Source organism: Thermobia domestica, chromosome 13, assembly GCF_964235325.1.
Source record: "Thermobia domestica chromosome 13, izTheDome1.hap1.1, whole genome shotgun sequence".
Classification (NCBI taxonomy): domain Eukaryota; kingdom Metazoa; phylum Arthropoda; class Insecta; order Zygentoma; family Lepismatidae; genus Thermobia; species Thermobia domestica.
In genome coordinates this window covers 183649938-183663484 of record NC_137466.1, presented here as the reverse complement: position 1 = coordinate 183663484, position 13547 = coordinate 183649938, and the positions used below count along the sequence as shown (strand labels likewise).

At 34.7% G+C, this 13547-nt stretch overlaps 1 protein-coding gene across 1 annotated transcript in view; it reads right to left on the bottom strand.

Moving 5' to 3' along the window:
• Positions 1-13547, bottom strand: part of LOC145668844 (pancreatic triacylglycerol lipase-like) — a 62301-nt gene that overhangs the window by 18869 nt on the left and 29885 nt on the right. The window contains exon 5 of the mRNA XM_081737045.1: positions 13389-13528. Coding sequence (XP_081593171.1) covers positions 13389-13528 — 140 coding nt within the window. The remainder of the gene's footprint in view (positions 1-13388; positions 13529-13547) is intronic.

Below are 13547 nucleotides of genomic sequence, written 5' to 3'. Positions count from 1 at the left end.
TTACATTTTGGGACTCAGCAGTGTTCTCAATTTACAAAATACACAAATAAGAGTGATAACACACCGTTTCTAACTTTACGTGTACCACACAACAAATAATGGTTCCCGATTGCAAGTTCTACCCAACAATTCTTTTAACTACTTGAACACTCAGAATTCCCACTTGAACCACGAATACTCAATTCCCATTTCAAAATTCAGAAGTTTTACACACGACTCAACCTTGGCAACGAGTGTTGGTACGGAAGAGAGTAGAATTTCCATTTACGATTTATATTTTGAATAATAATTACGGGACACCTAGGTCATTTTTACTTAAAAACGGGACATTTAGGCGCCCCGTTCGAGAATCAGAAAAAACGGGGCAACGGTTAGAGAAAAGGGACTGTCCCGGCTAAAACGGGACGTCTGGTCACCTTGTCTTACCCAGCACCAAAATGTACAGTACCAAAATGTACTACATCCACATATAAAACCAGAAGGTACCATATCCATAATTTCTAAAATTTTAAATATTTTATTAAGTATTACTAATTACATGTATTCACCGAATTATGTATCATAAAAATAAATTGTAAAATATTCTACCTACATGAAACTGAATCACCATTCTACAGCAAAATTTAATGATCATATTTGTTTTTTCTATTTCCTTTAAAAATTCCTAACTGTGATATAGTACATTTTAGAAACAAGCTCCTCAGTTGTTGATTTAAGTTGCTATAAAATAAAAAGTTAACCATTCCCGGATAGGAAACAGCATAATCTTCGAGTATTGACTAATGGGCATTATCGTATATTTTGTGACCTGTTTATAATTTTAAAAAAGAAATTTTTCCGCCCGACTTTTTTTGTTAACAATGTCAACAATAATCCTTGTGTTCAACAATGTCAACAAGAACTCTGCAGCAAATACCATAAAAAATACTATATATATTGTTTCAGTTTATTGTTTATTCCTTTTATATAAAAAAAATGAAATTTACATTGAGAATATAATAAAATAAATTGTTTTCAGCTGAAATTGTATACGTAGCGGAAGTAGTAGCTTAAGGTGACCATCAAGTGGTCCACATAGTTCCGCCTTAGAAATTATCTCATTCTAGTAAATTATTATTTTTATACAAAATTATCGCATATTAAATGCAAGTAGTGTTGTCTAAAAATATTTTTACATACTACACTGAAGAATGGCTGAATTAAGCCCAATGAAAATTTAATTATTTTTTATTCTAACAAAATGAAATCAGTCCGTTAACTTTTTATACTCTCTTATATAGACATTTTAAGATTTTCGGTTTTGCGTGAAGTTAGCACCGAAGCTTTAAAATCGCTATAAAGTCTTTATTTACCCAGAACTATTGGTCTAACCTAGCAAAAACTCTTTGCTATTCAGAACTCTAAAAAAAAAAAAAAAAAAAAAAAAAAAAAAGTATGTATAGTCTATATTTATATTTTAAGATTTTTGGTTTTCCGTGAAGTTACCAGCGAAACTTTAAAATCGGTATAAAATCTTTATTTACCCAGAACTATTGGTCTAACCTAGCAAGAACTCTAGAACTCTTTGAGTGCTACTCAGAACTCTAAAAATATATAGATATTTTAAGATTTTTGGTTTTCCGTGAAGTTAGCACCGAAACTTGAAAATCGCTATAAAATCTTTATTTACCCAGAACTATTGGTCTGACCTAGCAAGAACTCTAGAACTCTTTGAGTGCTACTCAGAACTCTAAAAAAAATATCGATTTATTAAACTTTTGGTCGCTAACTTCACGGGGGTCTGAAGTTGGCCTCCCCACTTCTCTCAAACTACGCCAAATGTCGCACATCGTTAGTGTATCGTTAATGGACGTTAGTGCAAGAACTATCATTAGTGCTATCACACTTTACGAGTTATTGCAGAGTTTTTTTTATTTAAGATTGAATACCCATCAATATGCAGACAGATCTGCACCAAACCTATCACATCGTTAGTGCATCATTATTATACTAAAACGCACTAAGCACTAACGTTATTGTTACCATATTTTGGGATGTATTTAAGATTTGGAGTGAGGGATATGAAATATCACATTCCATACAAATTAACGTAGAAACATGGAGTTAACGGCAACCGCCAGTGTATCATTTGTACACTTAAACGCACTAAGCACTAACGTTTTTGTTACCATATTTTGGGATTTATTTAAGATTTGGAGGAGGGATATGAAATATCACATTCCATACAAATATACGTAGGAACTTGGGGTTAACAGCAACCGTTAGTTCATCGTTAGTACACGCAGTAAGCACTAACGTTAGTGTTATCACATTTTGGGATTTATTCAAGATTTTTGGTTGGGGTACAACTTCAGAAATATCAAATTTCATACAAGCTGTTAGTGTTTTCTACAAGTACTAACGATGTATAATAGCACTAATTTTTTATACTAATGAATAGCATTAATTGTTTCGTGAATGCTTGAAGTGGGGATCGGGTTCACGCTGACTACCAAAGATATTTTCCTTGTAGCACCTACACTAATAAAGCACTAACGTTAGGAATTTGTGCACAAAGAAGTACTAACGATGCACTAACGATTGCACTAGAAGAGGTCATTAGTGCTTTTGAATTTGGCGGAAATTTGCGCAATGAAAAATATCCCATAAATTTCTTTTGTGAGTTTCATAATATGTAATTGGCCATAACTGCATTAATAGTGAAGCACTATCAAAACTGCTAGTGATATCTAGGAGCACTAACGATGCATTAACGAATGGCACTAATTTTTTCGTTAGTGCTTTAAGAGGCTGGGCCAGCGTGAAATTGTTCCCACAAAAGATTTTCACTGGTAGCACCTACACTAATGAAGTATTAACGACGTCCACGAACTTGGCCCCCACATGATGCACTAACGATAATTTAATGTCAATCGTTAGTGAATCGTTAGTGCTTCTTAGTGCATCAACGACTAAAGTTAGTTCTTCATTAGTGTACGTGTTACAAATAGAAACCTTTTGGGAGGCCAAGTTTACGTTGCCCCAGCTACTTCAAGCACTAACGAAAAAATTAGTGCCATTCGTTAGTGCATCCTTAGTGCTTGTTACTGCGCCAACACCTATCGCTAGTACTTGATGGGTGTAAGTGCTACAGTTAGAAAACCTTTGGGGGCCAGCGTGAACTTGGTTCCAACTTTAAGTACTAAAGGAAATAGTGGTCCTAGAAAACACTAAAGTTCGTTAATGCTTCACTATTAGTGTAGTTATGACGAATTACATGACACGAAACTCACATAAGAAATTTATGGAGAATTTTTCACTGCATCAAATTTTCGCAAAATTCAAGGCAATAATGATCTCTTCTGGTGCAATCGTTAGTGCTTCTTTGTGCACCAACCCCTAACGTTAGTGCTTCATTAGTGTAGGTGCTACAAGTAAAATATTTTTGGTGGTCAGCTTGAACTTGTCCCACTTCAAGCGATAACGAAAAATTTAGTGCAATTCGTTAGTGCATTCTTACTGTTAGTGCTTCTAGAAAACACTAACAGTTTGTATGGAATTGATAATTCTGAAGGTGTGCCCCACCAAAAATCTTGCAAAAAATCCAAAATGTGGTAACACTAACATTGTTTAGTGCGTTTAAGTGTACTAACGATGGTCTAACAGTTGAAATTAACCCCATGTTTCTACATCAATTTGTATGCAATGTAATATTTCTGAAGCTGACCTCCACCAAAAATCTCAAATAAATCCCAAAATATGGTAACATTAACGTTAGTTCTTAGTGCGTTTTAGTGCACTAATGATGCACTAACGGTGTGATAAGTTTGGTGAAAATCTGTCTTCATAACGATGGGCGGGAGAATTAATTTAATATGAAATTAGGCCTTGCACCAAAATCTTCAATAACTCGTAAAATCGATAGCACTAAACTTAGTTCTTAGTGCACTAACGATGCACTAACGATGTGCGACGTTTGGTGTAATTTGGGAGAAGTGAGGGGGCCAACTTCAGGCACGTCTTAAAAGATTATTCTTCCTAGTTAACGTCAATAAATTACTTTAACCATTGTTGATATTATTATTATTATTATTATTATTATTATTATTATTATTATTATTATTATTATTATTATTATTATTATTATTATTATTATTATTATACCACTACTAGTAGTTGTTGGTTTTGGCTGTTGAGAGCAATGACAGGATTACTTCAGATTACAGTACAAATTGATAAACTACTGACACAGAAGTAAAAACATTTACGCAACATGCCAAAGTTTCTCCGGAAAGATTACAAGTTTGAAATTGCATGAAAACTGTAGCATTACAGGAAAACGGATTTCAAATTTGAAATCACCGATGACAATACATACAAAAAAAAACAATGTAACACAAAAAGATAAGGAAAATATTACCCAGTGCAGATTCTTACGTTCTTTGTGCAAGAATTCGGTTAGAATTCTAATTGCACTGTAAGATAACTAACTTCTCATTGGATTTCGAAGTGGAAAAGGACGGAAGTTATATTTAGGGATGTAGGATTTAGATTTCTGGGCTTTGGCCATTTAGCTCATTACGTAAGAAGGATGACGTCCCTCGACGAGCACACTATCCGGAGAAAGGGAAGGAAGAAAGGAATCTGTAAGATAGGACTACCCCGGCGTTTGCCTGGTGTGAATGGGAAAACCCAGGAAACCCTCATTGTGGATTGCTGGCCTGGAAAAGCTTTTTCTACCGAGTGCCTCACCAGGAATCGAACCTGGGACCGCACGCATCGAAGACGAGAGCATTAGTGGCTACGCTACGCGGGTCTACTGGAAGTTATATTCGAAATAATAATAGCAATAATGAAAATATATTAGTATCCCCTAAAAATTATTTTAATTTGATTTGAGTTCAGCATCCTTTTCAGCAGCGAGGCTACGTGAGATTTGGACCTGTGGCTTTACGTGGGATCCGAACTACATGAGCTACCGCCGGAAATTGAACACGGGTCTCCCATGCAAAAGGCACGTACGCTTACCGCTTAGCCACGAGGGACGAGTAAAAGAAAGCGAACAAGATTATATTTGAGTATTATTGACAATTCAATACAATACACATTCGCCTTTTTCTGGAGCTCCTCGTGGCTATTCGGTTAGTATATGCGACTTTGGCGTGGGAGACCCGGGTTCGATTGCCGGCGGGAGCTTATGTGTTTGGGATCCCACATTAAGCTGTAGATCCAAGTCTCATATAGCTTCAATGCTGAAAGGGATGCTGAACTCAAATCAAATTAAAATAATTTTTAGGGGATACTAATATATTTTAGTTTCAGCATCGAAGCTATATTAGACTTCAGTTATGAACATTTTTTGCTGCAATAATTACAAAATGAAGAAAAAACAAAACAGGTTGGTCGCCACTGTGATTGAAGTGTCTCTCGATGCATCGCAAGCATTAATTTCCTCTTTCAAGTGTAGAAAGGGTGGTCGCTTAAATTTTAATATTTCCCTCTACTTTTTATTAATGCCTTGTATCTAATTAACTGTGCGAGCACAAATTCTGCTTTGTGCTTCACAAATACAAGCATCGAGAGACACTTCCATCTCAAGCATTAATTTCCTCTTTCAAGTGTAGAAAAGGCGGTCGCTTAATTATAATATTTCCCTCTACTTTTAATTAATGCCTTGTATCTAATTAACTGTGCGAGCACAAATTCTGCTTTGTGCTGCACAAATACAAGCATCGAGAGACACTTCCATCTCAAGCATTAATTTCCTCTTTCAAGTGTAGAAAAGGCGGTCGCTTAATTATAATATTTCCCTCTACTTTTAATTAATGCCTTGTATCTAATTAACTGTGCGAGCACAAATTCTGCTTTGTGCTTCACAAATACAAGCATCGAGAGACACTTCCATCTCAAGCATTAATTTCCTCTTTCAAGTGTAGAAAAGGCGGTCGCTTAATTATAATATTTCCCTCTACTTTTAATTAATGCCTTGTATCTAATTAACTGTGCGAGCACAAATTCTGCTTTGTGCTTCACAAATACAAGCATCGAGAGACACTTCCATCTCAAGCATTAATTTCCTCTTTCAAGTGTAGAAAAGGCGGTCGCTTAATTATAATATTTCCCTCTACTTTTAATTAATGCCTTGTATCTAATTAACTGTGCGAGCACAAATTCTGCTTTGTGCTGCACAAATACAAGCATCGAGAGACACTTCCATCTCAAGCATTAATTTCCTCTTTCAAGTGTAGAAAAGGCGGTCGCTTAATTATAATATTTCCCTCTACTTTTAATTAATGCCTTGTATCTAATTAACTGTGCGAGCACAAATTCTGCTTTGTGCTTCACAAATACAAGCATCGAGAGACACTTCCATCGCAAGCATTAATTTCCTCTTTCAAGTGTAGAAAGGTGGTCGCAGAAATTGTATACTTCCCTCTACTTTTTATTAATGCGTTGTATCTAATTAACTGTGCGAGCACAAATTCTGCTTTGTGCTGCACAAATACAAGCATCGGGAGACACTTACATCGGAAGCATTAATTTCCTCTTTCAAGTGTAGAAAGGGTGGTCGCTGAAATTTTAATATTTCCCTCTACTTTTTATTAATACCTTGTATCTAATTAACTGTGCGAGCACAAATTCTGCTTTGTGCTGCACAAATACAAGCATCGGGAGACACTTCCATCGGAAGCATTAATTTCATCTTTCAAGTGTAGAATGGGTGGTGCTGAAATTTTAATATTTCCCTTCCTAGCCGGACGTCATCTTGGTGTCCGACCGGTTTCGTTTTTTCTTCATTCTGTAATTATTGCAGCAAAAACTTCTAATAACTGCAGCATAAATCAGCATAAATTGAGCACAAAATTTTTTTGTTAATATCTGTATTGTAGGGGTTGGTTTTCACAATGTGGTCGCTAACTTGACGTCAATTTGGCCACCAACTTTCTTTTCTATTTTATTGTCTAACTATTGCGGGACACATTCGAAAATTTGCAGATATATTAGCACAAATTGAGCACGAAATAAGTTGTTGGTATAGTGCGTTTGGGATTGTTTTTCCGCGATGTGGTAGCTAACTGGTCGTCAGTTTGGCGACCAACCTGTTTTGTTTTTTCTTCCTTTTGTAATTATTGCAGCAAAAAAATGTTAATATCTCTATGGTATGAATTGTTTTTCACAATGTGGTCGCTATCTTGACATCAAATTGGCTACCAACTTTCTTTTTCACTTAGTTCCGTAACTATTGTAGCACAAATTCTGATAACTGCAGCATAAATTAGCACAAATTGAGCACAAAAAGATTTGTTAATATTAGTGTGGTGGCTACAAGTGTGGTCGCCAACTTGACGTAAGTTAAATTTTTTACTGGTCCTTACTGAACATGAACTGAGATATAGCTATTAATAAAATAATTATTGTGATTTTCAGTCATGAATAATAAATATTTTGGTCAGGAAATCTTAGAGAAATGGAGTAAAATTTCAAAGAAAATTAGCCTTATGTAGATAGGTTCTGTGTACAGTGGGCTACAGAAATTCTCGAGGCACAAAATCCGTTATAGTGTAGGAAAATTAGGGCTGGAGACGGAAAAAAAAAATGAGAAATCAAATTTTCATTTCAACACATTCTATGGACTCCCCTGATACTCCACACAAAAGTCCTAAAAAGTCCCACGTGGGCAACCGCCTGAAATTACGTCATCAATATGGCGGCCACGCAACTACGACTACTTATGCTTATGCGGTAATATCTCATCACGGAACTGAGATACAAACTTCGTTCTGCTGCCAAATTAAAGATAAGGCATTGTATAAGTGATTTAAGCTAATATCATTCTTACGTGTTGCAGCCACAGTTTAGGTCTGGGCCAGGCTCGTCCTAGCCCTCCGTCTAGTTCCGGGCCTGCTTCGAAGACAAACAACTATGCCTATAAGCCGTACGTAAAGTTAGCTGAGTGAATTTCGCTCATAGAAAATTTCCCTACAAAAAAAGAACTTTAAGTTAACAATCTTGAACAAACGATAAACAAGCGATCTACATGGTTTATTTTCGATTTCCAATAATTTTCAGGTACGTGAAGTTGGCATTGCCCATTTTGATTTTCGTATAAATTGTTTATAAATCGTGAGCAAACGAACAATTTTTGTGAATAATCGTGAACAAACGACGAACAAACGATCTCCATGGTTAATTTTCGATTTCCAATAATTTTCAGGTATGTGAAGTTGGCACCGCCCATTTTGTTTTTCGTATAAATTGTTTATAAATCGTGAACAAACGAAAATTTTATGTGAACAATCGTGAACAAACGATGAACAAACGATCTGCATGGTTTATTTTCGATTTCTGAAAATGGGTTCTGCTGCGTGAAGTTGGCACCGCCCATTTTGTTTTTCGTATAAATTGTTTATAAATCGTGAACAAACGAAAATTTTATGTGAACAATCGTGAACAAACGATGAACAAACGATCTGCATGGTTAAATTTCGATTTCCAATAATTTTCAGCTACGTGAAGTTGGCACCGCCCATTTTGTTTTTCGTATAAATTGTTTATAAATCGTGAACAAACGAAAATTTTTTGTGAACAATCGTGAACAAACGATGAACAAACGATCTGCATGGATTATTTTCGATTTCTGAAAATGGGTTCTGCTGCGTGAAGTTGGCACCGCCCATTTTGTTTTTCGTAAAAATTGTTTATAAATCGTGAACAAACGAAAATTTTTGCTGAACAATCGTGAACAAACGATGAACGAACGATCTGCATGGTTAATTTTCGATTTGCAATAATTTTCAGGTACGTGAAGTTGGCACCGCCCATTTTGTTTTTCGTATAAATTGTTTATAAATCGTCAACAAACAAAATTTTTTTGTGAACAATCGTGAACAAACGATGAACAAACGATCTGCATGGTTTATTTTCGATTTCTGAAAATGGGTTTTGCTGCGTGAAGTTGGCACCGCCCATTTTGTTTTTCGTATAAATTGTTTATAAATCGTGAACAAACGAAACTTTTATGTGAACAATCGTGAACAAACGATGAACAAACGATCTGCATGGTTTATTTTCGATTTCTGAAAATGGGTTCTGCTGCGTGAAGTTGGCACCGCCCATTTTGTTTTTCGTATAAATTGTTTATAAATCGTGAACAAACGAAAATTTTATGTGAACAATCGTGAACAAACGATGAACAAACGATCTGCATGGTTAAATTTCGATTTCCAATAATTTTCAGCTACGTGAAGTTGGCACCGCCCATTTTGTTTTTCGTATAAATTGTTTATAAATCGTGAACAAACGAAAATTTTTTGTGAACAATCGTGAACAAACGATGAACAAACAATCTGCATGGATTATTTTCGATTTCTGAAAATGGGTTCTGCTGCGTGAAGTTGGCACCGCCCATTTTGTTTTTCGTATAAATTGTTTATAAATCGTGAACAAACGAAAATTTTTGCTGAACAATCGTGAACAAACGATGAACGAACGATCTGCATGGTTAATTTTCGATTTGCAATAATTTTCAGGTACGTGAAGTTGGCACCGCCCATTTTGGTTTTCGTATAAATTGTTTATAAATCGTGAACAAACAAAAATTTTTTGTGAACAATCGTGAACAAACGATGAACAAACGATCTGCATGGTTAAATTTCGATTTCCAATAATTTTCAGGTACGTGAAGTTGGCACCGCCCATTTTGTTTTTCGTATAAATTGTTTATAAATCGTGAACAAACGAAAAATTTTGCTGAACAATCGTGAACAAACGATGAACAAACGATCTGCATGGTTAAATTTCGATTACCAATAATTTTCAGCTACGTGAAGTTGGCACCGCCCATTTTGTTTTTCGTATAAATTGTTTATAAATCGTGAACAAACGAAAATTTTATGTGAACAATCGTGAACAAACGATGAACAAACGATCTGCATGGTTAATTTTCGATTTCCAATAATTTTCAGGTACGTGAAGTTGGCACCGCCCATTTTGTTTTTCGTATAAATTGTTTATAAATCGTGAACAAACGAAAATTTTTGCTGAACAATCGTGAACAAACGATGAACAAACGATCTGCATGGTTAAATTTCGATTTCCAATAATTTTCAGGTACGTGAAGTTGGCACCGCCCATTTTGTTTTTCGTATAAATTGTTTATAAATCGTGAACAAACGAAAATTTTTTGTGAACAATCGTGAACAAACGATGAACAAACGATCTGCATGGATTATTTTCGATTTCTGAAAATGGGTTCTGCTGCGTGAAGTTGGCACCGCCCATTTTGTTTTTCGTATAAATTGTTTATAAATCGTGAACAAACGAAAATTTTTGCTGAACAATCGTGAACAAACGATGAACAAACGATCTGCATGGTTAATTTTCGATTTGCAATAATTTTCAGGTACGTGAAGTTGGCACCGCCAAGTTTGTTTTTCGTATAAATTGTTTATAAATCGTGAACAAACAAAAATTTTTTGTGAACAATCGTGAACAAACGATGAACAAACGATCTGCATGGTTTATTTTCGATTTCTGAAAATGGGTTTTGCTGCGTGAAGTTGGCACCGCCCATTTTGTTTTTCGTATAAATTGTTTATAAATCGTGAACAAACGAAAATTTTATGTGAACAATCGTGAACAAACGATGAACAAACGATCTGCATGGATTATTTTCGATTTCTGAAAATGGGTTCTGCTGCGTGAAGTTGGCACCGCCCATTTTTTTTCGTATAAATTGTTTATAAATCGTGAACAAACGAAAATTTTTGCTAAACAATCGTGAACAAACGATGAACAAACGATCTGCATGGTTAATTTTCGATTTGCAATAATTTTCAGGTACGTGAAGTTGGCACCGCCTATTTTGTTTTTCGTATAAATTGTTTATAAATCGTGAACAAACGAAAAATTTTTGTGAACAATCGTGAACAAACGATGAACAAACGATCTGCATGGTTTATTTTCGATTTCTGAAAATGGGTTCTGCTGCGTGAAGTTGGCACCGCCCAGTTTGTTTTTCGTATAAATTGTTTATAAATCGTGAACAAACGAAAATTTTATGTGAACAATCGTGAACAAACGATGAACAAACGATCTGCATGGTTTATTTTCGATTTCTGAAAATGGGTTCTGCTGCGTGAAGTTGGCACCGCCCATTTTGTTTTTCGTATAAATTGTTTATAAATTGTGAACAAACGAAAATTTTATGTGAACAATCGTGAACAAACGATGAACAAACGATCTACATGTTTTATTTTCAATTTCTGAAAATGGGTTCTGCCAGGTTCACACACATCAATTTACTTAGTCTTGAGACGCTGAATACGCATCAAAAAGATCAATTATAACTACCTCGCTTTAGCGCTACAAGGATCCATTATTTCAGCTGAAAATGGGAGATATTTAGAAGGTTACAGACATGAAAATTGGCGTTTGGACCTTTCATTTAAAATAATTATACATGTTTCAGTATTTTCTTATTATTTATGCTAGAAGAGAAGAAAAAAAGGCATGTAGGAAAGAGGATAGGAGTTGCAATTTATGTGCGAAAGAGGGCATCCGTGGAAAAAAAGGTCGTTTTGTAACAGGAGCGTGAATTGGGAAGGGTACCGTAACCAGGCAATTCCCACAAGTTTGAGAAACACACGTGTTTTATTAAATGTTATACTAATATACTGATAAAAACATGAAACTCCTATATCGGTGGACTACCTTGTTACCCTTGGCAAAATCTGAAATGGCGGTATTGTTGGTAACCTTATCTATTACGGAAAAGATTCTATTATGCACATACACAATTAGTTTGTCATTATTCTATAACAATCAGATATTTTGCACGTGATATATAACTAGACATCGGATTTTTATGCAAATACATATTTTGGTTTCCGTATATTTTGGTCTCTTTGGTTATATGTATCTCTGCTAAACTTAAAAGAAGTTTCTAACAACAATAATACAGCTCGAATTTGAAGTCTTATACTGCATATAAATGCATATTTCAAAGGTTAAAGCATATATTAGTGCTTAACAGCATATTCAATACATTCTATAAGTTTTTATTTCAGATGTATGCTTACAGCATGAAATAAATACAGTTTTGTTTGTAATTTCAATGCATTTACGTGTCTGTACAACTAAACGGCTTTTTGCAAGGAAGGAGGGAAGAATTCCTAGTTTATGGAGGTCCAATAATGTTAGCAATCGACCAGCAAAGCAAAGACACTTACAATTTCTAAGACGTTAAGATAAATCTTATAAAGACATTGTAATTTCGTGACGACATCAATCCAGAAATAAGAGACTAGAGGAATGCTGCTCAGTGAATGCTTAGCTTTAGTTGATGAAGTTCGACACGAGCTCCAGTCAGTTACTGGTAAATTCGTGCGCTCTGTGGAAAAGAAATTGACGGACGTCATTGTCAGAAACTCCGACTACAAAATAATTGAAGTCATGGAAAAATACCTTCAAGGGATAAATTTTAACTTGCCAGAAATTACAAATACTAAACTTACTCCTCTCTGCAAATATTATCCAGTAGCATCTATTCATGTTACGAGATAATTTTCTCGCTACAAATGTCGCAAACGGACACCACAAAATGTAGAAAAGCATCTTGTGATACACTGTAAGGCTGATTATAAGAAGGAATAAATTCTTAAATTCGAAAACTTTTTTTTTTTTCAAATTTTGTATAAACGTGCAGAAAAATGAGGCTCATGTTATTTCGTGTAAAGTAAATGCATTATAAAATACACAAGTGAAGAAAAATTAGAGATCGTGTTCTAACATCGCTGTGTTTATTTTAATCTCAAAATTGTGTGTCTTTTTTTTTTTAAAAAAAAAAATAGGAGTATACAAATTGTAAATGCTATTTTAAAAAAATTCAGAGAAGTCTCTGAAAGGTATAATACACTTTCAAAGTTATATTTTTCCTACAAAACGTTGTCACAAGTTTGCTGTATGTTTGAAAATACTTTATTTTATTGTATTATTACTGAACGTTAAGTGTATACTTCAACACATTTAACTGCATATTTGCATGCATTTTTAAGTGCATAAAAACCCGATGTCTATACGTACATAACAAAGAATTATCGGCTATAACACCGTAATATTGACTATTTTTTTCAGAATGTATTCAATAAATTAATTAATTACATCATTATTAACTAAAACATCTGATGATTAGAATAGATTTTTATAATAAGGACTATTTATGAAAGCTCGAAAGATGGTACCAGCACCCCGTTTAGGAGATCTTCACTTGCAGTTTTCGAAACTTTTTTGAGAAGTACCGTACGTTATTAAGAGATGTGCTAAGCTAAACTTTTTAAATCGACTAGATGGTGTAATCGAAGAATGCATTTTTAATCTTTATTTGTTTAGCAAATCAATGCCTTGCATACCTGTTATTCTTGCAACTTTTTCATTAATAGCTTCTATTCCATTGGCGATGTAAGAAGCTGTTTGTGCCCCCAAGCTGTGACCAATAATGTGAATCTTCTTCGGAGAGAGTCCTTCTTTCTTTATTAGGTAGTTTGCTAATCTATAAATAATGAAATAAT